The sequence below is a fragment of the Colossoma macropomum genome, unplaced genomic scaffold (assembly GCF_904425465.1).
Source record: "Colossoma macropomum unplaced genomic scaffold, Colossoma_macropomum, whole genome shotgun sequence".
Lineage (NCBI taxonomy): Eukaryota > Metazoa > Chordata > Actinopteri > Characiformes > Serrasalmidae > Colossoma > Colossoma macropomum.
Window position 1 is genome coordinate 39,639,661 of NW_023494790.1, and position 26,667 is coordinate 39,666,327.

Here is a 26,667-nt window from a genome sequence, read left to right on the forward strand (position 1 = left end):
ACAGTCTACATTTTTTTTTTTTTTCCTCTCTGAGATCCACTTATAAAGTTTTTATGGCTTTAATCCTCTGGGGTCCATGAACTCACTCACGCATCAAATCCTCTGTTTCTATATCTGTGTCTGTATCTTTGTGATGATCCAGCACAGAAATCCAGTTCAAACACTTCCTGAATCTGTAGAGTCGCCCTTTCCATTCCATCTTATCACAAGATCATATGAGACTCACATCCAGAGTTATGAGCCTATGAAGAGGGGCTGAGATACACGTCATCTGCCTCTCACCGTGTGGAACTGGTGGATTGGTGTGTCCATCTACATTCTGTGTGGAACTGACCAATGGACACTCAGGAAATCACTAAGGACTGACCATCACGCCGGAAACCCTTCATTCAGTCCACATCGGAGACTCATGTGAAACGGCGTGCAGAGAGTTTACAGCTGCTGAAGCTGCTGCAGCGGTTTTGGAAAGTAGTGATGAAGATAACGGAGCATTTAGATATGAAACATATGAGGATCATGTTTATATGAAGAGCCTTTAAAGGCCCAATACAGAATACACAACAAATAACACATTAAACTCTAGTTTTAGGCCAGAATGCCCAAAACATCAGCATAACAATATACAAAACAGGCCTTGTGATTAGAATAAATGAGCCACATCTCTTTTAACTTATGCTCTTTTTTATCTTTCACTCTTTTGGATATTTGTAGATGTGTAAATCGTAAAGTTGAGCTGCTTCCTGGCGAACTTTGCACTATCATATCACAGTATTGATCCATCAGGCCGCAAATATTTGCTAGTCGACCTCAAAAGCTGTCAGCGTGACCTCCGCAAACCAGTGCCTCTGTTTGTGCTGCAGAAAGCCAAAAATCTAGGAAAATAGAAGCAGTGCTGCTGTCTCCCACACGAGCCAGTCCACAAAACCACCTCCTAAAAGCCTGAATGTTCTTTAATCAGTTGCTTATCAAGCTTATTTTAAGCAGCGAGACGTACAGTCCCTCTGGGGTAAAACTCGGATTTGCTGAAGTGGGAAAAGAACTCCTGGTGGAACGCTAACATTATATCTATATGTATATATATACACCGATCAGGCATAACATTCTGACCACCTCCTTGTTTCTACACTCATTGTCCATTTTATCAGCTCCACTTACTATATAGGTGCACTTTGTAGTTCTACAGTTACAGACTGTAGTCCATCTGTTTCTCTGATACTTTGTTAGCCCCCTTTTACCCTGTTCTTCAGTGGTCAGGACCCCCATGGACCCTCACAGAGCAGGTACTATTTGGGTGGTGGGTCATTCTCAGCACTGCAGTAACACCGATGTGGTGGTGGTGTGTTAGTGTGTGTTGTGCTGGTCTGAGCGGATCAGACACAGCAGTGCTGCTGGAGTTTTAAACACCTCAGTGTCACTGCTGGACTGAGAATAGTCCATCAACCAAAAATATCCAGCCAACAGCGTCCTGTGGGCAGCATCTTGTGACCACTGATGAAGGACTAGAGGATGACCAACACAAACTGTGCAGCAGCAGATGAGCTATCGTCTCTGACTTTACATCTACGAGGTGGGCCAACAAGGTAGGAGTGTTTAATAGACTGGACAGTGAGTGGACACAGTGTTTAAAAACTCCAGCAGCACTGCTGTGTCTGATCCACTCGTAGCAGCACAACACACACTAACAGTGTTACTGCAGTGCTGAGAATGATCCACCACCCAAATAGTACCTGCTCTGTGAGGGTCCATGGGGGTCCTGACCACTGAAGAACAGGGTAAAAGGGGGCTAACAAAGTATCAGAGAAACAGATGGACTACAGTCTGTAACTGTAGAACTACAAAGTGCACCTATATAGTAAGTGGAGCTGATAAAATGGACAATGAGCGCAGAAACAAGGAGGTGGTCGTGATGTTATGCCTGATCGGTGTATATAAACCCACACATGTAAACCCAAGAACACACAGACAGACTAAACATGAACCACGTCTATGTTTTGGTTCAGTCAGCAGCTTCTCCTGAAGTAAAGCTTTTTGCTGATTGTACTTTGTTAGTGATGAGATGAGCCTGAACTTTAGCTAACATAGCAGACTTAGCTGGTGTTTATTTTTAGCCATTTTTAGCCATTTTCGATATAAAGCTTCCTTCAGTTTTCATTTTATCACTAACTGGCCAGTTTGGTTTCAAATAAGAGTAGAAAATAAGGAAAGTAAAAGTTTAAAATTCCAGAAAAGCTAATCTTAGCACAGCGGTTAGCTAGCATTTCTCTGCTGTTAGCCTTTCATTGCTCTTTCTTAAAGGTTAGCTGTTAGCTAGAGCATTGTTTGCTATTAGCAATGTTCAGAAATGAAATTTTAACTTTGCTATTAATTTGCATAAACATGACTAAGAACTTATATTTGGCCATGCAAATGAACAGTCTTTGTCAACAAACAAATGAACAAGCAAATAAAACTTTAAAAGCCTTTAAAACTCCAAAACATGAAAAACATGAATTGTTTTTATTAAAATGTTTCAGCTGTTGTCATATCTCATAATGTTATATGCTACAATGTCAACTCCACAGTAATTTGCTCTGTTATTACATAAAATATCTTTAGAAAAGCTGATTTCACAAAAAATGAACAGTATTTTCCTGTAAAAATAGTGTGAAATATTGTAAAATCCTGGCGATAATTTACAGTGTAGCATTTCTCCACTAAGTTAGCCTTTAGCTAGCTAGTAGCTGTTTTCAGAGATGAAGGAAGTGGCTGAATCTGCTGTCAGCTCTTCTTTTGCTGTGAGAATACAGTTTAAGGTGGGCTGGTCTGTGTCATGATTGGCCTGAGTGGACCGGGACATGGTGAGGTTTGTTTGTCCTGCACCGTCATATTGACGTCCTCGCTGCGCAGTGTACATAGTCGTATGTAAATAGTGGGCTGATTGATGACGGATTCCTAACGAGGTGATTATTGCCTTCCACAGCTGCCCCTCACAATCAGTGAAGCTGACCTCAGGGAAGCCACAGACCACACGCCGGAGAGAGGTTGCACAACACGACCCGAAATAGAGGTGGTCCGAGGTGGGCAAAGCTGACTCGACCTCATGATTTTAGACCTCTGATCCAGTCAGGACTGTTCCAGTCACAGCTGTACTCGGTCTCTTTCAGTGTTAAACTCTAAATTTTGCTAATAAAGAAACATTTTAATCACGTTTAAACACAGTTTTCCCACCTTAACAGAAATGCAGGTGATCAGACAAGACATGTTTAGTTTGCAGAGTTTGGGCAAAAGTACACTGAATATCTAAAACGGTTAATTGCTGAATTGTATCCGTACTTTAGTCCTTGTTTATAGATAACGGTGTCGTACAGCGTCAGAAACTGTGTAAATTTCACTTTTTCTTTTCTTTGCTTTGTGCAAAGTTAACTAAGATTCCCACACAGAAACGTAATATCCTAAAAATATATATTTTTCATTCTCAGAGGGGGAATTTCAAGGGCTTCTTACCCAAAGCCTAATGTTTCCTGTGAAAAGTACATCTGTCATGTTTTGTTACATTTTATTTAATAGAATCAGGCTTGAATTTAAACTCTGTAACACTGAAATTATGCTTTTATTTCTTTGTTAAGTTTCAGTTGAAAACAAAAGGATTAAAGTCTTCAAACACCTGAGGGAAAATGATCCAATCAGGATTGTAGTATCTGGGTAGATACAGCCAAGCTGCTCTCCCATTGGTCAGGACGTCAGGAGCTGGACTGAAGGCCTTACACTTTAGATTAACTACCAACATAATTAGGAAGTGACAGAATCAACCAATCACACTCTGATTTACACTGGGTGGAACCAATTCCGTGAGAAAAATGTCCTTCTGGAAGTTCTAGATACGTCACTGACTGTGAATATGAGCCGTAGTCTAAGCAGGTTCTGGTTAGTTGTTAGGAATGTAAAACAGTGGTGGCAGCTCTATGTCAGAACTCTTTACTGAAAGAGTCACTGTAACACTGATACACACAAGCTCAGATATACAATAATGTATGGCAGCTCTGTCTATCACTCTAGTCCTTCCGGAGGTTCTAGATACATCACTGACTGTGCATATGAGTCGTAGTCTAAGCAGTGTTCCGGTTAGTTGTTAGGAATGTAAAACAGCGACGGCAACTCTATCTATCACTCTAGTCCTTCTGGAGGTTCTAGATAGGTCACAGACTGTGAATTAGAGTCATAGTCTAAGCAGGTTCTGGTTAGTTGTTAGGAATGGAAAACAGCATGGCAGCTCTATCTATCACTCTAGTCCTTCTGGAGGTTCTAGATACATCACTGATTGTAAGTACGAGTTGTAGTCTAAGCAGTGTTCCGGTTAGTTGTTAGGAATGTAAAACAGAGGCAGCATCTCAATCTATCACTCTAGTCCTTCTGGAGGTTCTAGATACATCACTGATTGTAAATATGAGTTGTAGTCTAAGCAGTGTTCCAGTTAGTTGTTAGGAATGGAAAACAGCGGCAGACAGCTCTATCTATCACTCTAGTCCTTCTGGAGGTTCTAGATACGTCACTGATTGTAAATATGAGTTGTAGTCTAAGCAGTGTTCCAGTTAGTTGTTAGGAATGGAAAACAGCGGCGACAGCTCTATCTATCACTCTAGTCCTTCTAGAGGTTCTAGATACGTCACTGACTGTGAATACGAGACATAGTCTAAGCAGTGTTCTGGTTAGTTGTTAGGAATGTTCAACAGTGGCGACAGCTCTGTCTATCACTCTACTGATAGAGTCACTGTAAAACTGATACAAGCTCAGATATATGATAATGTCTGTTACAAGATTCAGATAAAACACACGGAATGACTTTTACAAGCTCCAAATGCCAGTGTTTAATCTAGAACAGGAAAAAAAACACTAATGTGAGTAGCCATTAGCTTAGATCTAGCATACTATCTGAATCCCATAGGGATGCTAACAGAAATTAGCATTATTGTAGAGCTGTTGTGTTTTTTTGTTAGAGTTTTGTCATTTATGGCCCAAATTGAACTCTAATAGTCATGGTTCGTCAATGCTAATCATATTATCCACTAAATATTAGCAGAGGCTCACTTTCCACCCTGCTGAAAAAAGAACATTAGAAACCTTTAACATTAAAACCTGATGGTTTTGCTTTCTAATGGGAATTGGCTTACCATTAGAGACCACTAGATTCCTGTAGAACACCTTTAGATACTGTTAGGAACCATCAAATCCATCTTTAATCAGTCCCAGAACACCTGTTGCAACTTTAGAGTCCTTCACACTGCGACACCAAACCATCAGAAAAACATATAATACCATTAGAGACTGTTGGACACCACCAGGAACCAGCAGAAACTTTAAATGGTTTCTATGTTTTTTTTTTTTTTGCTGTGCTGCTTTACGATAAGTACATTAATGTCTGTTACAACCTTCAAATAAACGTATTTCACAAGCTTCAAACGTCCATGTTTCATCTAGAACAAGCAAAAAGTGCTAATGCAAGTAGCTGTTAGCGTAGCGCTAACATACAACTAGAATCCCATAGGGACGCTAGCGGAAATTATGTGTTAGGCGTTTTTTCTTGTAGTTTTGTCATTTACGGCACAAACTGAATGCGAATAAGTCGCGTCTCACCACTGCTTATTATATTTTGGAGTGTCCTCACTACGTCGCTGCTGTCAGAACAAAACCTCGTATCTCCAAAATGGTAACTTTACAGGAGAAGGAAAAAAACTACTTTACTTTTAATGTAAATCAATGGAACCAGATGTTTTTCCAAGTCATTTTGTGTCATTTCTGTTTGTCCATTCACCATGAAATTTACAAACAATGTGAAGAGCAACAGGCATTTTCAAATTATGTCAAAAACTGAAAAACAATAAAAATGGAGATACAAGGTTTTGTTCCCTGATATTGCCTCACGATAAGGTAAACCTGCCTCTAACACTTATACTGTCTTTTCAGAAGGACGTATGTCTTTCCTGACATTCTGTGAGAGCTCAAGTCCAGGCTGTTGTCATTTAGCCTGCAGCCACAGTGGAAATGATCAAACCTCCCACGAAATGACTCTGACAGCCAGTGTGCAGATAGAAGGCACTGCCTCTGCTTTCTTGCCAGAAGGCACTGTAAATGCTAACATGCCATTCACGCTCTGTGCTGCCGTGTTATGTGCACATGCACAGTGGAGCGTCAGATCTCCTCAACCGCTGTGAATCATATCATGCCATGAAGGTCATTTACATATTCCTGATCCGAACCCCCTCAGGCTAAGATCTGGTCAAATCCTCTTACGGACTTTTTATCTTTATTCATAACGCAGCAAGGCTTGAAGAGCGACATCAGACTGGAGGAGCAGCTGTGAGATCTTTCTGTTTCTGCTGGAAAGGACACGCGAGAGCACTTTAGGAGAGGCAGTGGATTTTTTTTAGCTGCTGTTGATGACAGGATGAGCCTGACCCTCAGAGAGAGTCTCATTCATAACAGTGGTGACCACAATTAAAGGGGAATCATGCTGATTTTCCAAAAATTCTGCATAATGAAATGGTTGAGATGTAAGCAGAGTGGTTCAAAGTGGTTTGGTGTGAAACGCTATAGAGAAATGTGCTGAGTAAGAACTGTTCACAGTGGTGGTGATAGGAACCAGACGTCCACCTCTAAAAGCTCCCTCACAGAAAGTTCCTACATGGATAGTTTTTAGTTTAATTTATATTTTTTTACATCCCCAGTAAGATTTTTTATTTCAGATTTTCCACTATTTCCCATCATCAACATTCCATACACACTCAGAAGACTCGTGTAGGTTCACTGGTGGTTCTGGATAGTAAATAAAATGTCTATATTTGTGTTGTAGTCATGGTGACCCCTGGTTCCTATCACCACCACTGTAAAGAAAATGGATTCAAAACAGGCTGTATTTGCAGCTTAGTGTCCATATATGGACTGAGGAGTGGATGGCAGTAATACTTCAAACAATTTATTTAAATAATAATAAAAATTTAATAATAATAATTTTTATTTATATAGCACTTTTCATACCAGTGGCAGCTCAAAGTGTTTTACAGACAGGTGATAAAACACAGTTATACAAGAAATCATAAGTATTTATTTATTTAAAAAGAATTGAGGACTCCCAGCCCAAAAAAAGTTAATTAATTAATTCATTCATTCATTAGCTAATTATCAATATGTTGTTTGCGCTATTTTCACTGATACCGATAAAACTGTGGGTCCCTGATGTCAGCCAATATTATCGGACAACTGATATATCAGTTGTGCCCTACACACTTAGAAAAGATGGTTCTTTAAGGGTTCTTTAGTAAAGGCAATGGTAGTACCTAGAATCATAAGTTCTATACAGAATGATTTGCATGCTTTAATAGTTGTTTGCATGGTAAAGTTGTTCTTCACATTGATGGAAAGTGTGTTGTATAGGGATCTATATAGCACCAAAAAGGGGTAATATATAGAACCGTTTTCAAAAAAACATTCAACGTACTCTCCATCAATGTGAAGAACCATTTCACCATGCAGAGAACCATCATGCAAATGGTTCTGTATAGAACTTATGGTTCCAAATAGAACCGGTGCGCTCACTAAAGAACCCTTGAAGAACTGTATTTTTAACAGTGTAGTTGTGAGAGATATGTGGCACCAGCAGCTGCTCCTCATCAGTCCATCATACTTTTAAATACTGAGTGATTTGACTCTGTGATGAGTCACATTAATCGACCTGCACTGATTTCAAATCAATTTCGATTTGCTTTCAACAAAACATAATACGTGCTCACCTCTCCCAGCGGGTCACCTTCCTCCTGTAATACCCCATCAGCTCCTCCTCCTCCAGCAGCCTCTCGTCTGGAGCGAGCTCCGGCAGGCGGATGTTGTACAGAGGGTGGCTGAACAGCCTCTCCAGCTTGGACTCCTGTTCAGAGGTGGCGTTGTTGCCTGAGGTCCATTTTTGGAAAGTTTGTCCCCGATACTCGATGCTAACGTTCACCCCCTGGCAGGTGCAGCCATTCCTGGAGAGGTGATACCAGGCTCTCAGCCTGGGCAGCAGCACGAAATAGACATCAGCTGCCAGGACTGTGGTCAGAGTGACGGCCAGCAGGAACCGGTCCCGTCGCATGGCGGCCGACTGATTTGATTTAATCCCACTTACTACTGAATTGAGATGGTCTTAGAAGGTAGACCATCCACCATAGTGGGTTCCTCAGTCTGACCTGATTGCACTTGTTGCTGAGTTTAGAAGGTCCTAGAAGGTAAACTATCCAACTTGATGGGTTCTTCTGATGTGAAAATCTCAGACTGACCTGATTTGTTACTGCATTTAGATGCTCTTAGAAGATAGATCATCCACCACGATGGGTTCTTCTGGCAGTGAAAACCTCAGTCTGACCTGACTGCACTTGTTGCTGAATTTAGATGGTCTTAGAAGGTGGACCATCGATCATATTGAGTTCTTCTGGAGGTAAAAATCTCAGGCTGACCTGATTGCGCTTATTTTTTAGTTGGGAACCACACAGGAACAGAATGTTTCAGAAGGAAGGCCTTCCACCATGATGGGTTCTTCTGATGTGAAAATCTCAGACTGACCTGACTGCACTCGTTGTTGAGTTGAGATGGTGTTAGAAGGTGGATCATCCACTGCGCTGCGTTCTTCTGTGAGCAAAGACAATCTAGCATTTGTTATTCAGCTGAGATGTTCTTGGAAGGTAGATCATCCACCACGCTGGGTTCTTCTGGTGGTAAAAATCTCAGGCTGACCTGGCCGCACTTCTTACTGCCTTTAGATGGTCTTAGAAAGTAGATCGTCCACAATACTGGGTTCTTCAGGTGCTGAGACAATCTCAGGCTGATCTGTTTCCCACCTGTTACTGAATCAAGATGGTCTTAGAAGGTCCATCTGCCATGCTCGGTTCTTTTCCTTGACCAGATACGGTGAAATTCCTCCAGCTTGGAATGGACCAGGATTCCGGATGTCTCACACCAAAGCTCCAGGATGGTCTTCTGTTGGACTGCTGTACATTTGGACTGTGGTTGAGCAAGGCAGTGAGTGTCAGTGTGGCTCTCTCTCTCTCTCTAGAGCCACTGCTGAGGGCTGCTCTCCTGCTCTCTCCTGACTGACTCGCTTCTCTCGCTGCTGGGCGCTCCTCCAGCTGCACCTTCTCACTTCCCATGTAGGCGCAGCCTCTGGTCAAACACACGCAGTCACGGCGCGAGAGAGTGAGAGTGACAGAGAGACGGAGAGAGAGAGAAAGAGGGAGAGAGGGAGAGAGGGAGGACCCACAGTCTCTCGAGAGCCGGGCGCTCGTACCTTGTGTTTTCACTCATGAAAATGACAGGGAGAGCGGCGGCGTCTTTCCCTTGCTTTGAGCGCCGGCTGGAGAGGAGCAGCTGAAATTTGAATGTGGCATCGCTGCGGAATGCTGGAGAGCCGGATGGGAAATACAGAAGGCATTTCCCAGACTGCATCTGCACAGCTCCTGCTGTAATATTTTTCAACATCTGATATTTGTTTGCGTGTATGTGTGTGCTTGTTTTTGTACCTTTGCAGGACCAAAACTGGCCTGACTTTCTAGCAAAAGCAGAGAAGAACAGGACAACACAGCACTCACAGCACTGACTGTATAAACCCAACTCCATGTTTCTTTCTCTTTTAAACTTAAAGTAAATATGGGACATCATTATTATTACAGATAGGTACTTACATGTCTATTATGCATATGAGACATTACTATGGCATAGACATACTACAGCATATAGGTGCTTACATACTGCCTATGGGACATGTTATTATTACTTATAGATATCTACATTGGGACATATCACTACATATTGATACATATATGTAATATATCGCTGCTGTTGGAAGAAAACCTGGTATCGCCAGTTTTGGCGTTTTTAAGTTTTTGACATAATTTGAAAATGCTTGTTGTCCTTAACATTGTGTGTAAATTTCATGATGAATGGACTAAAAGAAACGACCCAAAATGACTTGGGAAAAATTCTGGTTCCATTGACTTACATTAAAAGTAAAGTATGTTTTTTCCTTCTCCTGTAAAGTTACCATTTTAGAGACACAAGGCATCAACCAACAACAGTGATATATATATATATATATATATATATATATATATATATATATATATATATATATATATATATTAATTAATTACATACAGGGACATAATAAACATAATACATGTCGGTAGACACACACACACAATATATATATATATATATATATATGAGGGTATCTACCTGTGTATATTATGTGTATCGCTGTTGTTGTAAGAAAACCTCGTATCTCCAAAATGGTAACTTTACAGAAGAAGAAAAAAACATACTTTACTTTTAATCTAAGTCAATGGAACCAGACTTCTTTCCAAGTCATTTTGGGTCGTTTCTTTTGGTCCATTCATCATGAAATTTACACACAATGTTAAGGACAACAAGCATTTTCAAATTATGATTATGATTGTATATAATATACATACGTTATTATTACAAGTACATTTACGAATATATATGCATATGTATGAATATATAACACATCGCATTACTACACATTTCATTTTATATATATAAATATATATATAAATCTATGACAATATGACATAATAATTAATGAATTAATATTAGTATATAGTAACAGTAATATCATATTAGTATAAAATAATATAATACATGCATAATAATATATTATTATATATAAGTATTTGTATATATGTAATACTTACAGGACATATTATTACTTACTTACATACATATGATTTAGAATGGACATATTGCATATAAATATTTAGACATAACATATACAACATGTATGGGACATTATTAATATTACACACAGGTACTTATGCAATGCATGTCGGACATATTATTATTACGTATAGGTAGTTGAGAACACTGCAGTGCTCCGAATCAATAACTTTCTGAGTCTGAGCGCCGTTTAAAGAGTTCAGAGAGTCATTTAAGGAGTTAAAAGAGAGTCATTTAAAGTTAGAGTTGTGTTGTTGTCGTTTGGAGGGAAAAATCACTGAGGAATGAAGGGAGAAGACGCAGCACCAACCCAATGCCATATTTAACCACTGCAAAATACAGCTCTTTTCCCCAAATACGAGAGAAAGAGTCAAATATGCTGCTCCACAAACACAATGCTATTTTCAAACTGCTTCGTTTCAGACAAATAACTCTGACGGTGGTTAAATCAAAAGAAATGCGTCCTCGTCAGGGAAACGCAGCATGGCCACTGCAGCTGTTCGTGTTGTTGATGTTTCCAGATGTGTAGCAGGAGATGTGTGTGTTTGGGTAACACCCTGTCTGTTACTACTATGCTGTGAACTCATCGCTGGCAGTTTTCCAGGGATTAAAAGCAGGCAGGGTAGGGTGGGGTGGGGGGTTAGGGTGGTCTGTGGGTGGAGTGGACTTCCTCTAAGAGAACCAATTTCTGGTCCATCTATGACATCTGCTAGCAAAAGCTTAGGCCGTCTGACAGCTCCAAGCCTTGATTGAGTACAAAATGGGCTCCGAGTGTTTTCTCTCTCCCTCTCTCTCTCTCTGTCAGTGATAGCATCAGAGCGAAGGCGCTTCAGTTCGCTCCTCACTCCGCTCTGTTTGTGCTCTTGGAGTATTTACAGAGCGCGAGGGCTCCAGTTTCCAGGATTTCTTCCAGCGCATAACAGCATGTCAGAAGTTGTCTTTCGGGAGGAATCTTGGAGAGAAAGCGAAAATAAACTTTTCCCACATTAAAAAACTTTAAAAACTCTGGCAAATATTTTGACATTTTTAACAGCTGCCAAAACTATCAACACTGACCGGTGCTGAACACCATGACCAAAACAATCCAGATCTTCTGGTTTTGTCAGATCCAAAACAGACTTTATAATATCTGTCTCATACTACAAATTAGCTTATAATGCTTAGAAATTTAGCAGACAGACAGACAGACAGACAGACAGGTAAGTACCAACAAATCAGTAGATGGACAGACGGACAGGTAAGTAAACAGACAGACAGGGAAGTAAACAGACAGATAGATAAAAATAGGGGTAGGCAGACACACAGACAGGTAGGTAAGTAGGTAGGTAGGAAGATCAATAAACAGACAGACAGACAGTAGGTAGGTAGATACACAGACAGACATGTTGTTAGGTAGGTATATACACTATATTGCCAAAAGTATTCGCTCGTCTGTCTTCACACGCATATGAACTTGAGTGACATCCCATTCTTAATCCATAGGGTTTAATATGATGTCCCACCCTTTGCAGCTATAACAGCTTCAACTCTTCTGGGAAGGCTTTCCACAAGGGTTAGGAGTGTTTATGGGAATTTCTGACCATTCTTCCAGAAGCGCATTTGTGAGGTCAGACACTGATGATGGATGAGAAGGCCTGGCTCACAATCTCCACTCTAATTCATCCCAAAGGTGTTCTGTTGGGTTGAGGTCAGGACTCTGTGCAGGCCAGTCAAGTTCTTCCACACCAAACTTGCTCATCCATGTCTTTATGGAGCTGCTTTGTGCACTGGTGCGCAGTCATGCTGGAACAGGAAGGGGCCGTCCCCAAACGGTTCCCACAAAGTTGGGAGCGTGAAATTGTCCAAAATCTCTTGGTGCTGAAGCATTAAGAGTTCCTTTTACTGGAACTAAGGGGCCGAGCCCAACTCCTGAAAAACAACCCCACACCATAATCCCCCCTCTACCAAACTTTACACTCGGCACAATGCAGTCAGACAAGTACCGTCTCCTGGCAACCGCCAAACCCAGACTCGTCCATCGGATTGCCAGACGGAGAAGCGTGATCGGTCAGTCCAGAGAACACGTCTCCACTGCTCTAGAGTCCAGTAGCGGCGCTTTACACCACTGCATTCGACGCTTTGCATTGCGCTTGGTGATGTAAGGCTTGGGTGCAGCTGCTCGGCCATGGAAACCCATTCCATGAAGCTCTCTACGCTGTTCTTGAACTGATCTGACGGCCACATGAAGTTTGGAGGTCTGTAGTGATTGACTCCGCAGAAAGTTGGTGACCTCTGCGCACTATGCGCCTCAGCGTCCGCTGACCCGCTCTGTCATTTTACGTGGCCGACCACTTCGTGGCTGAGTTGCTGTCGTTCCCAGTCGCTTCCACTTTGTTATAATCCCACTGACAGCTGACTGTGGAATATTTAGTAGTGAGGAAATTTCATGACTGGACTTGTTGCACAGGTGGCCTCCTATCATGGTACCACGCTGGAGTTCACTGAGCTCCTGAGAGCGACCCATTCTTTCTCTAATGTCTGTAGAAGCAGTCTGCAGGCCTGGGTGCTCGGTTTATACACCTGTGGCCACGGAAGTGATTGGAACATCTGAATTCAATGATTTGGATGGGTGAGTGAACACTTTTGGCAATATAGTGTAGATCAATGAACAGACAGGCAAATAGAAAAAAAAGAAAGAGCGACAGGTAGGTAGGTAGATTGATAGACAGACAGATCAGTAGATAGACAGTAAAAACCAGGTAGACAGACAGGTTCATAGGTAGGTAGATAGACAGACTGACAGACAGGTTGGTAGGTAGATAGACAGACAGATGAGTAGGTAGACAGACAGATAGATGGATTGGTAGGTAGGGGACAGTTATACAGACAGACAGATATGCAGGTTGGTAGGCAGATAGACAAGCAGATAGAAATGTAGGTATATATGCAGACAGGTCAGTGGATAGGTAGGTAGCTATGGAGATAGACAGACAGGTAAGTAGATCGGTAGACAGGTGGGTAGGGTAGATTGACAGACACATAGGCAGGATGACAGATAAATAAATAGACAGACAGACAAGTAGTTAGATTAGCAGACAGACAGATAGGTGGGTAGGGGGACAGATATACAGACAGGTAAGTACAACCCCATTTCCAAAAAAGTTGGGATGCTGTGCAAAATATAAATGAAAACAAAATGCAATGATTTTCAAATCATTTAAATCCTAAATTTTTTTTAAAATACTACAAAGACAACAAATCAAATGCTGAAACTGAGAAATTTTATTGTTTCTAGAAAAGTATTTGCCCATTTTGAATTTGATGGCAGCAACACGTTCCAAAAAAGTCAGGACGGGGGCCTGTTTACCACTGTGTTTCATCACCTCTTCTTTAACAACACTCTGTAAGCGTTTAGGAACTGAGGAGACACTGCTGTAGTTTTGAATGTGAAATGTTTTCCTGTTCTTGTTTGATGCCATTTGCTCTAATGCCCCCCTATACCATCAGGAATACTGGCTTTTGAACTGTGCACTGATAGCAAGCTGAGTGGTCTTTAGCCCAGAGGACACAGTGTCCATGATTTCCAAAAAGAATTTCAAATGTTGATTCGTCGGACCACAGGACACTTTTCCACTTCACCTCAGTCCATTTTAAATGAGCTCAGGCCCAGAGAAGGAGGCAGCGTTTCTGGATTCTGTTTATGTACAGTTTCTTCTTTGTGTTTTAGAGTTTTAAAAGCATTTGTGGATGCAGTGATGAACTGTTTTCACAGACAGTGGTTTTCAGAAGTGTTTCTGAGCCCATGCAGTGATTTCCACTACAGAATCATGTCTGTTTTTAATGCAGTGCTGCCTGAGGGCCCAAAGATCACGACCAGCAAATACTGGTTTTTGGCCTTGACCTTTACATACAGAGATTTCTCCAGACTCTCTGAGTCTTTTAATGATATTATGTACCGTAGATGATGAAAAGCAGAAGTTCTTTGCTATTTTACATTGAGAAACGTTCTTCTTGGATTGTTGCACTATTTGCTTGTGCAGTCTTTCACAGAGTGGTGAACCCCTCCTCATCTTTACTTCTGAAAGACTCCGCCTCTCTGAGATGCTCTTTTATACCCAATCATGTTACTGACCTGTTGTCAATCAACCACCAGGTGTTTTTCAGTGTTACACAACTTTATCAGCCTTTTGTTCCCCCGTCCCAACTTTTTTGGAACGTGTTGTTGGCATTAAATTCAAAATGGGAAAATATTTTTCAAAAAACAATAAAATTTCTCAGTTTCAACATTTGATATGTTGTCTTTGTAGTATGTTCAAATAAATATAGAGTTTGATGATTTGCACATCATTGCATTTTGTTTTTATTTACATTTTGCACAGCATCCCAACTTTATTGGAAATGGGGTTGTAGATCAGTAGACAGACTGGAGGGTAGGTAGGGTAGATTTATAGACATGCAGGCAGGTAGATAAATAAATAGACAGACAGACAGGCAAGCAGGTAGGTAAACAGACAGACAGACAGATGGGTAGGTATCGGGACAGATATACAGACAGACAGACAGAGAGGTAGATAGACAGACAGACAGATAGGCAGATAGATAGATAAGATAGATAGATAAATTGACAAGAAGACAAACAGACAACTAGTTAAGTGCACACTTAAAAAAGATGGTTGTAGAAGCACTGCTGTGTCTGATCCACTCGTACCAGCGTAACACACACTAACACACCACCACCACAACAGTGTCACTGCAGTGCTGAGAATGATCCACCGCCCAAATAGTACCTGCTCTGTGAGGGTCCATGGGGGTCCTGACCACTGAAGAACAGGGTAAAAGGGGGCAGAGAAACAGATGGACTACAGTCTGTAACTGTAGAACTACAAAGTGCACCTATATAGTAAGTGGAGCTGATAAAATGGACAATGAGTGTAGAAACAAGGAGGTGGTCAGAATGTAATGTAGCTGTATAGCCTTATACAATCTACAACACTCAAATCAGATGAAAGCATTCATCAGATGAGTGCCCAATGTCCACTACGGCCTCCTTCCTTCGTATTCCACTTCCTTCGTTTTCGGTCTCATCCAAAAGCGGGTTCCTTAAAAATGCATTCCACCCCAAATGGGAGTTTCCACATTCCCAGACGAGAGCACGGCCAGCCCTGAGATTCCAGCGTCATGTTTTTATCTGGACTAATTCGCTCCTGTGACCTTCCAGAATCTTCCGTCACTGGATAGGTAGAACAACTGATAAATCAAAACATAGGCTCGCTCTCATGTTCAGCTGAAACGCAGTGGAATGTCTGAACTGAAGTCTGCCAAGGGACGAGGAGCAGACACGGCTGCCTGGGGCTGGAGTCTGTGGTGAATATGAACGTAAAACATAGATATATGGCACAGAATGGGGACCACTGTTTCTTGGCCTTATGGGAAAGCCGTATGTAGTCAAGAGGACTTAAGTTTGTAGTCAAGGGGACTTAAGTTTGCATCTTCAGAGCTAAAAGTAGCAAATATTTGTTTTTCAGGCTAAATATTGATTTATGATGTCCCTGGGACTGAATACTTCATCTTTTTTCAAGCAGTTTTTCCATATCAGGCCTACTGGTTGTGTCCACACAAGCAGTTGGAACGGAGAAGTTGTTTTTCTCGTCTCTTCATTCTTCTCTGGGGTCCTTCAGTGCGTTTTGTGTTCTTAGAGAGTAGGATTGTGGGCTGTAATTGGCATGTGGGCAACCATAGGGTCACTTCGGACAGATGAGGCCAGCCACAGTCTGTACACAAGCACAAAATTACCTCTTCGGCTGCTGAGTTTAGGATCGATGGGACACTCTGGGCAGTTCTGCTGGGCAAACACAATGGTTACAACTAACACTGAGCCCAGCAAGAGGCCTCATGGGTAATCCTTGTCAAAAACGTCCTCCAGACTCTGAGGGACAGATATTTCTTACAGTACAGCATCATATAGAAAGTGTTGAATCAATGCTGTCATTTTATTAAATATTTCAACACTTCATTTGAATTATTTCAGATAGGGCTGGATTTCTTTTTTACAGCAGTCATAAAATGCAATTTCTGCCGATAATAAACATTTGATTTTATTGCATTTAATGCTGTTTGTTTATTATCTCATCTATACAGGACTGTTTGATACAGTGATGTCAGAGTACGGCTAGTTCTAAAAGAGGTGTTTTCCTCATGGTAGTGTTGGGTTATTGTTCCTAGCACATATCAGACTTTTATTTTGGAGGGTGGTGCTTGGTTCTGCTAAAGTGGTGGCTGTTGTAGCAGAGCTAGAGGCAGCTAACCGTAAGAGCCATGAGCTAGCCTGAGAACAGGTTTCCCCTTTCTGAACTTCGCAGGAGCCGCATTACAGAAACTTCTTAACTCTAAAATCTGATCTGTTTGGTCTCCATGACGACTGAATTTGGGACAGTAGCTATTCCAGAATAACAGCTCCTAACTTCATCATCTCATCATGAACTCCAGATAAGAAAACAGCATCACACAAACATCCTAACTAGACTAAACCTCCTAAATCCTGTCCTAACTTTAGGATGAACCCCAACAGGGTCCTCACTTCTGTTTAAGGTCCGTTTCTATGGTTTTTAGGCAGCTGTGTCAGCAGCATAGTTCACTACCAGCATAATGAACTCCATTTATTTCTACTGTAAAACGCTGCTTTCACTGTGAGATGATTTTCTTTTCTAACTCTGCGTTTTAAAGATCTCAGACGCTGCAGACTCGATCTCCACCGCCCCTCTGATCACCTTCGTGTGTTAATGTTGATGATGAAATATTACAGTGATGGTGGTGAATAATGAGGAGACGGAGCTGAACGTATGTCTGTTTATTAGGAGGAGTAACGTTAGCACGCTCGGCTAAAGCGTTTGGGAAATGGAGACTGAAACTGGGGAGTGGCGACGCTCTGATAAACAGCAGGGGGCGCTCTCACAGTATTCACAACCTACAGTTTATCACACTTTAGTTCTGTTTGAGTTTTTTTTACAGCAACAGTTACATTTTAACATTATTTTAATTACATGTTTATGTTTCAGCTGTGTGTGTATGGTTGGTTGCTAGGAAACAGACATGAAAATTGATTGGCGACTTCAATCAAGTAGGTTCAGATTTCCTAACTGGAAGAAATTCCTCTCTTTCTGTCTTACGTTACGATCTGAAAGGTCAAAGTAAGATTTTTCTCATATTCATAGTACAGAAGCAAATCTTCTAGAACATTCTCCTTTATTCACAATGTTCTAGAGCGTCCTCCTACTTTATTCAGACTGTTCTAAAATGTTCTCCCCCATTCACACTGTTCTACAGTGGGATCCAGCATTCACATTGTTCTCCATGATTTAGACTGTTCTAGAATGTTGTTCCACTCATGTGTTTCTAGAATGGAGGAATGGATTCTTTAGTTCTTTAAAAGACCTTACAGTGTTCTTCAGATTGATTAAGAATGCACTGCAGATGGTTCTACGTAGAATCTTTTTTTTTTTTTAAAAAAAAAGGTTCTTTTATTGTTACAAGCTTGACATCATAACAATAGAAAATCCCTTTTGGGCACTGTATAAACCCTTTTCAAAAGGGTTCTATATAGAACCATCTACAGCACATTCTCAAGAACGCTTTAATGATGCAAAGAACTTTTTAATCATGCAAAGGGGTCCTTGAGCATTCATGGTTCTTTATATAACCATTTTCTTTACTAAAGAACCCTTGAAGAACCATCCGTTTTAAGAGTGTACCTTAAGGTCACCCATCACTGACACAGCTTGTATAATCTCCATAGGAAAGCACAGACCAATAGAATGGGACACTCTGGATCAGCTGCACATGATCCATGCCCAATGGCAAGCATGGGCTAGAGGGGTATAAAGCCCCCCAGCATTGGGCTGTGGAGCAGTGGAACTGTGTTCTCTGGAGTGATGGAGCTCCATCCAGTACCTTTGGGATGAGTTGGAGTGACCCAGAACTGACCATCCAACATCAGTACCTAACCTCACTAATGCTCAATCAAATCCTCACAGCAATGTTCAACATCTAGTGTAAAGCCTTCCCAGAAGAGTAGAGGCTGTTACTGCAGCACAGACTCACTATTAACACCTTCATTACAGATGGACGCTGGACAGACTTCTGGACATACAGAACTGTGCAAAAGTCATTCATTTCATTTCCAGACATTAAGTACAAGTTATTCATTTTTCACTGTCGGAAAAAAGACATTTAACAGGAGATCACAAGAAATCTCAACAGATAAATCTACTGTCAGATGTTTGAGTGTTCAGTGAATGTGTTTACATCCACTCAATAATCTGATCATGATCAGACTTCTGCAGTGATCTGATTATTCAAATGGTCATGTAAACAGCACATTCTGATTTTTTAGACCAGAGTAAGGTCTAGAAATCTGATAAAGAGGCTGGAGTTTAGCTCAGTAATCAGATTTCTCAGTGCATGTAAACTCTTACTCTGATTTCCTTCGGATTTCTCAGTCTGCGCATTGTTGTAAACAGGAAATAAACCGGAAATAAGCGAGCAGCGTCGCCGCGAGACACAGCAAGACACTTTTGGAGAGACGCAGAAACCAAATACATGCTTGACAAAATAACATTTACGTCTTCTTCTGTTTGCCCCATTATCTGATTACCCAAGTGCACTTGATCAGATTACTGACAAAATCTGATTTTCTGCAGTTATCAGATTATTAACTGCATGCAAACACACTCAGTGTGTCACTCTTTACCTTTATTCCAGCTTCCATTCTTTTCAGGAGACTCACTTTCAGTTCCTCAAAGAATGAAGGGTCTCTGACTTCTGCACAGTACTGTGGAGTGTATATCTCACTGAGAATTGGTGGGAAATGTGTGGAGAAGAAAAATCCCACCGTGCTGTTTAAAGCCTCTAATAGCTTTAAGTACTTCAAACCAAACAAACAGAACCAACATTTCTTCTGAAGACTAATAAAGTCGGGTGGTATTTTCATACGCTGCTTGTTTTCATCTCCTCCTTTTTTTTTAAAGACTTTCAATCCCATTGCTGGCAACCCGGGCCAAAGCCCATCTTGTGTAATGCGGTTGCCATAACAATGTCTCCCTCTCCCAAGCCTGCCATGATCACACGGCTCGGTAGCCGACGCTGGCAGCCGCTGACGCCTCCACACTCTTTCACACATGCTCTCACTCTCAGTCATACACTCGTTCATTTCTCACGTCTCGTCAGGCCCCGAGCGCTGGCCTCAGGCTTAGACCGAGCCGAGATGACCCATGTGTGGTGCTCCGGCTAAGCCAAACCGTGCTGAGCCAGGCACGGCAACAAACAGACAACAAATACCAGACACGTCACCATGGCGATGCCGTCGCCATACAGCAGGTGAAAAAATAAAGCTGGTCGCTTTATTACTTCCTCTGAAACTGTGGATTCTTCATCAATCACTTAATTTAAAAAAGCCTTTTTCTCTGTTTTCTGCCAAGGGTCCGGAATGAGGTGGAAGGGGAGGTGTCAGGGTCCTGGACCTCCCATAAATACAAAGGGACCCCTTTATGGATTGTTTATTATAAGTCAGAGCTGAAACACATTTGGGACTTTTAACTGATCTTGGACTTTAGACTAAAGTCCTTTTGCTCTGAGTGACTCTAAACCTTAATTATGATTATTTTATTAAAACTAATGATTGGATGTTCCATTTAGTCACTACCGAAACAATCACAACACTACCGAACTTTACCGTATGTTTCAGTAGTGACAATTTTAGCTCAATTTGAGCTAAAAAATGCAGCCAGTTCATGACCAGCATCATAATGGGACCTAAAAACAATAAATAACACAGAAGAAAGGGGATAGGATAGTGGTCAACAAAGCCACAGTCAGCCACACCTGCTCCAGCTAATGAACTTCTCCAGAAGTCCTTTGACTGGCTGGATCAGATGCATTAGCATTAGGTAATAGGGATAAGGGAGCATTAGATGCAGGTTGGAACTAAACTCTGCTGGAAAGCTGGTCTCCAGGAGGAGGGTTGGTGACCACTGATACAAGGTGACAGCCAGAGATGATAAAACGCACTGAGGGAGCAGTAACTGGTGTTTTTGTGTCTGCCTGTGTTCTAACCAACCTGTTTGTTGACAATGATCTTCACTGAGGCCCCTCTTTGCTCTGGCCACTCCCCCTGGACTTTGAGCCCAGCCAGTAGGAGCAGATGTGTCTTTGATGCTCTCTGATTGGTTGATTTCAGTTCTGTCCTTTTCTTCCCCTTGGGATGGACTGGTCAGCTCTCTACAAACAATGTCCCATAAAGAATGATTAACTTAAGTGCACACAGATCTTCTGTTCATAGTACTGGAACACTGAGGGTTCATGTCATCATATGTCACAATATAATGTCAAAACATCAAAGTGAAGTTGAATATTAACTTGTGGAAAACACAACAAGAGGGTCTTGCAGCATAACGAGTAGGTTTCAGCAGAACAAACAGGTCTCCTGTATATTCACACGTCCTACATTTTCATCGATTTTTATCCCCACCTTTCAACCTTTGGTCAGCTAATGATGTTTGTGTGGTTTTATTTAACAAAATCAGTCATAATTCATTTTTACATGACCATTTTCTAAACTCTAATGTTGTTTATGTCAAATAAAACCACACAAGCATCATTAGTTGACCTCAGGGGGAAAAATGGTCATGTAAAAATGAAGTATGATGAAAATGGAAAACAAAAAAGTCACTTTGAACAGGAGAATTTCCCGACTCCTTAGGCCAGAGTTTCTCAAACCGTGGGCTGCGGACCACCAGTGGGCCATGAAGCACCCTCTAGTGGTCCGCGGGCCTGCACTCAGGTGGAGGAAGTGGTTCATACTGGGCCGGTAATGTCATTTTGTAACAAAAAGTGGAGAAAAGAATATCTTGATAATCAAAAATTGAGGAATCAAATGTTTTCAAATTATAGCCAATATAAATATTAATAGAGCTGTATAAATAAAAATGGTGCAGAGTAGTTGGCGAATTAAACACAGAAACTGATGATCTGATCTTTTTCAGTCCCTGATTCTCAGGTTTTGAGCGTCAGCAATTAAGAAGCAAAAAAATAAAATTATATTTAAAAAGTTGCTGCAGTGCTTCACAGGACTCGGAGGAAGCCTGTGTTAGCTTTCACCCTCCTAGCGTTGATGGCATCATGTGATTAGGGGAGTCCTAACTAGCGGGTGGAATTGGAGACGACTAAATTGTGGAGAAAATTGGGTAAAAATTAAAAAAAAAAAGAGTAAAAAGCAGTCTGGGCTAAAACACTCCTTATAACTTCACCTTGAATGGGCAGGGCTAAATTACCTGGTGTATATATGCATATATGGGTTGGTTTTTGTGACATCACAAAAACAATGAATTCAAAAAGGCCTTAGTTTCCATATATAAACTAAAAAAATATATATTTTTCTATTTTCTATTTTTTAAAAAACAAGTTCAGGCCCCAAATTTCTCTCAAATTATTTTAAAATTCTTAAGCATCAGGCAGTGAATTCATAACCATTTCATGTAGGAACTTTCTGTGAGGGAGCTTTTAGAGGTGGACGTCTGGTTCCTATCACCACCACTGTGAACAGTTCTGACTCTGTAAGTTTCTCTAGAATGGAGCGTTTCACACCAAACCACTCTGACTTTTGCTTAATTCATCTTAATAATTAAATTATGCAATATTTTCAGAATTCCCCTTTTGTAGGCTTCAGCATTTCTTCTGAACCCCTTATGAAGGGTATTAACAGTTTGTGCTGCAGTAACAGCCTCTACTCTTCTGAGAAGGCTCTACACTAGTTGTTGAACATTGCTGTGAGGGTTTGATTGAGCATTAGTGAGGTCAGGTACTGATGTTGGATGGTCAGTTCTGGATCACTCCAGCTCATCCCAAAGGTATTGGATGGAGCTCCATCACTCCAGAGAACACAGTTCCACTGCTCCACAGCCCAATGCTGGGGGTTTTATACCCCTCTAGCCCACGCTTGGCACTGGACATGCTCATGTGTGGGGATTACTTTCTGAATCCACTCAGTAGAAGGGTTACCTGGATGCTTTTGTATAAGTAGTGTATTTGTTTACAACCTGCAACAGTGAGCGCTACAACAGAAATTGCCAATTAGTGTCTGCTTGGCAAAAAGTGCTTGGACCCCGCGGATTGCCACTATTTCTTTCCTAGCAGCTGGGTGATCTTAGCATTTGTTGGTGAAATATTCCTTCAAAGTGGACACAGGAGACAATTACAGGACCTCTGTCATGACAGACAGTCGATTCCTCTCTGCAGTCACTCTATGACTTCTGAAGACCTCTGGAAATGTTCCAGAGAAAGCAATATGGCAGGAGGCAAGCTAATGACTACTGTGGGCGATTCTTCTTCCGCTACACTGACCAAGCGCCTCTCCCATCTGGCCTAGTTTAACAGCGGTTATGTCTGACCTTCGTCAACATTCATTCTCCCGAATTTATTTGTTATAGCCTCTCGGCACACACTGCCAAACCAGTGCTGCCAACTGTGGAGAGCGATCATATGTCCCACAAACCCTCTTCGCTGCTAGAGCCACATCTTGCCCAGACTCATTAACTGCAGGCTAAAGCTAACTGTCCTGACAGTGGTTTTAACTGCAGAACCATTTTCTATCACGCAGCCGTTTGTGATGAAAGTGATGTTCATGTTTAGGAGACCAATAGAGGTGATTCTGAACAGTAGTATATTACATACAGTTCAGGCAGTCCTGGACAAATGTTATGTTTTGTTGATTTTCTAAGTGAAAAGAAGTTAACACAATATCAGCACCGAACAAAGTGAAATGTTTTTACATTTACAGTATTTGGCAGACAGTCTTATCCAGAGTGACTTACAATTCGATCATTTTACACAGGTAGGTGAAGGTAGTGTTAGGAGTCTTGCCCAAGGACATATAGCATATGGTGTTTACCCAGGCAGGGGATTGAACCCCAGTCTACAGCGCAGAAGGCAGAGGTGTTACCCACCACGGTTTAAACACCTCACTGTCGCTGCTGGACTGAGAATAGTCCACCAACCAAAAATATCCAGTCAACAGCGTCCTGTGGGCAGCATCCTGTGACCACTCATGAAGGACTAGAGGATGACCAACACAAACTGTGCAGCAGCAGATGAGCTATCGTCCCTGACTTTACATCTACAAGGTGGACCGACAAGGTAGGAGTGTCTAATAGAGTGGACAGTGAGTGGACACAGTGTTTAAAAACTCCAGCAGCACTGCTGTGTCTGATCCACTCAGACCAGCACAACACAAAATAACACACCACCACCACGTCAGTGTTACTGCAGTGCTGAGAATGATCCACCACTCAAATAGTACCTGCTCTGTGAGGGTCCATGGGGGTCCTGACCACTGAAGAACAGGGTAAAAGGGGGCTAACAAAGTATCAGAGAAACAGATGGACTACAGTCTGTAACTGTAGAACTACAAAGTGCACCTATATAGTAAGTGGAGCTGATAAAATGGACAATGAGCGTAGAAACAAGGAGGTGGTCAGAATGTTATGCCTGACCAGTGTGTATTGGAAATATATTGGAATATATTGGGGTTTTTCTGGAGGGTCTTGGGTCTGATCTGTGTCATTAAGACTTAGGCTGTGTTCACATGTTCACTTTAAAAAAACATCATAGCCATACGTGGCCTGTAGCAGCATGAAGCCACGCAAATGTTGCCACAGTGACCGCAGTGCCAGCCAAAATCATTATCAGAGGACAGCTTTAGCAGTGTAGATTGTTTATTTAAGGTCAAAAACGTCAGGAGGACACTCTGCACTCTTATTTTTGTTGTGTTATACTAGGTTGTTGTGTAATCCACCACTGCAATTGGTGGCAAAAGTTAACTCTCAGTGGATCGTTCTGCTCACTGCTGTGGAACACTGCTGCTTGCGGTTGAAAATTTTCTGTTTCGGCTCAGTTGAAAACAATGGAATATCTGGTTTGCCGTCATCCGTCTACTGCAAACATGAATGCAGCATTATTCCAAGTCAGGTATAAACAATTCCAGAGTATATGTCACCCTTCAAATCTTTCAGAGTGGTGTGCTTACACTCAACAGCCGTGGACTCATCTAGCAGCTTACTGAGGATCTAAAACTAAAGGCAACAAACACTTACAAAGCAAAAGAAGATTCCAAAGGACAGCTAAACACATTCTGCTTGTGATTATCACTGTCCAGAATGTCATTAAGGAAACAAGGAGAGCTGTTGAAGGCACAATCTGGAAGACTTTCTGAAAGAACTGCTGATAAACTGGTCAAAAATGCAAAGCAAAACACCCACACCACTGCTCAGGACCTACAGGAAGATTTGGCTCTCACAGGAATAGCGATGCACTAGCCCATTGAGCAGTGTTGGATCATCTACATGGAAGGCCCATCAGAATGTAACCTTACTTGTGACCTCATCACAAAACTCACAAAAAGCGTCTGAAGTATGCACAACATCAGAGGCATTTTTGAAATAAGTGCTGTGGACAGATGAAGTAAAAATGGCCAACAATCAGCAAAGGTATGTTTGAGGGGAAAAAAGGAACAACATCTGATGAAAGGAACTCTGTGCCACTGTTAAGCATGGGGTGGATGTATTATGCTTTGTGATTGTATGGCAGCCAGGAAAAAACCTTAAAAAAACCCTAAATAAAGCACTGAAAGACTAGAAGAAATATAAAATTAATAGAATAATAATAGTAGAAAGACTGTTAGCTACAAGAAACATTTGCAGGTTGTGATTTCAGCTGAGGATTACTGACTGAAAGGGTGCCCAAACTTATGCATGCATCATATTTTATGTTTTATTTATTTATATAAAAAATAAATAATAATTTTTCAATTAAATTTGCAGAAATACGTAATTTAAGTTTGCAGGGGTGGTGTGAACTTCTTTTACTAATAGGAACAGTTGCTCCAGAACCTCCATGCTCACTATCGCCCCCTCATGGGCTCTCCAGGTATTTCTCAGTGGGGGCTGTTGACTGACAAGCTTGGGAAAGACCAGATACACGTAAATCAAACCAATTAGAAGACAAGTGTTGGTAAAACAACCAAAATATGTAATAGTGCTACATATTACTGTGGCTGACCTCATGTCCATTAGATTGGCTGTACTGAGAGATGTCGCACACCTGGATGGACCCTGAAGTGTCTCCATTGATGAGTAAACTGTTGTCATCATCTGTACCTAAGGCCTTCACGCATTCATTGTTTCCGTGTGGTTCACAGAACTGCGCTGTATTAAGACAGAAGACCAAAAACCATGTCACTTTATGCCACCTGGTTCCTCCTTTCCTCCCCCCACTAAAACAACTAAAACATTTGATAAAATGGACAAAAATACTGACAGAATTCAGGCCTTAGAATGACCACAACCAAGGTTAAAATGGAAGTTTGGAAGATGGCAGAATGCTTCTTAAGTTCACAAAATCTAATGTAGCTAAATCACAAAGCCACATGTTAGCCTATTACCATGCATGTACCAAGCCAACTAGCTAGTTAGCTCAATTTCTTCTCGACCAAATTTATCAATATAAGAGCTGAATCAAAGGTAAGATCACTGCATGTATCATTAAAAGTTCATTTAAGTGGACTTGAGTCGCCAGCAGACTTAAACCTTCCACACATAAAATATTTTAGAACAATATCCATAGTTTTTAAGCTTTTTTGAGTTTTTTGTCACTCAAACTAGCATAAAAAGATTTTTTCATAATATAGCTTTAATTAAAAAGTTACAGAACGGTCCACGTATGTCAATTCTTATTTATTTATTTATTGTATTGTTACCTGATTTTCTCATCTCCAGTAGACTTGAACTGGACAGGAGAAAATCAAGTCCTTGTACATGAACAGTTCAAGGTTTTTGTTATTCAAAATAGCATAAAAAGACATGAATTCAGATTTTTTTCAAAATAGGGCTTTTATTAAGAAGCTAC

General features: G+C 41.2%; 2 protein-coding genes across 3 annotated transcripts in view; both read right to left on the reverse strand.

Moving 5' to 3' along the window:
- Nucleotides 1-9,378, reverse strand: part of fam20a (FAM20A golgi associated secretory pathway pseudokinase) — a 30,981-nt gene extending 21,603 nt beyond the window's left edge. The window contains exon 1 of one of the 2 annotated variants that reach the window (XM_036573362.1): nucleotides 7,764-9,378. In XM_036573362.1, the coding sequence (XP_036429255.1) occupies nucleotides 7,764-8,101 (338 nt within the window). In that variant the 5' untranslated portion in view covers nucleotides 8,102-9,378. The remainder of the gene's footprint in view (nucleotides 1-7,763) is intronic. The other variant, XM_036573361.1, reaches the window with a different exon arrangement.
- Nucleotides 9,379-20,345: 10,967 nt separating this feature from the next.
- The window catches only part of LOC118808783 (WD repeat-containing protein on Y chromosome), a 30,777-nt gene continuing 24,455 nt past the window's right edge, over nucleotides 20,346-26,667 (reverse strand). Inside the window, 3 exon segments of the mRNA XM_036571660.1 lie at nucleotides 20,346-20,988; nucleotides 25,639-25,721; nucleotides 25,822-25,967. Coding sequence (XP_036427553.1) covers nucleotides 20,583-20,988; nucleotides 25,639-25,721; nucleotides 25,822-25,967 — 635 coding nt within the window. The 3' untranslated portion in view covers nucleotides 20,346-20,582.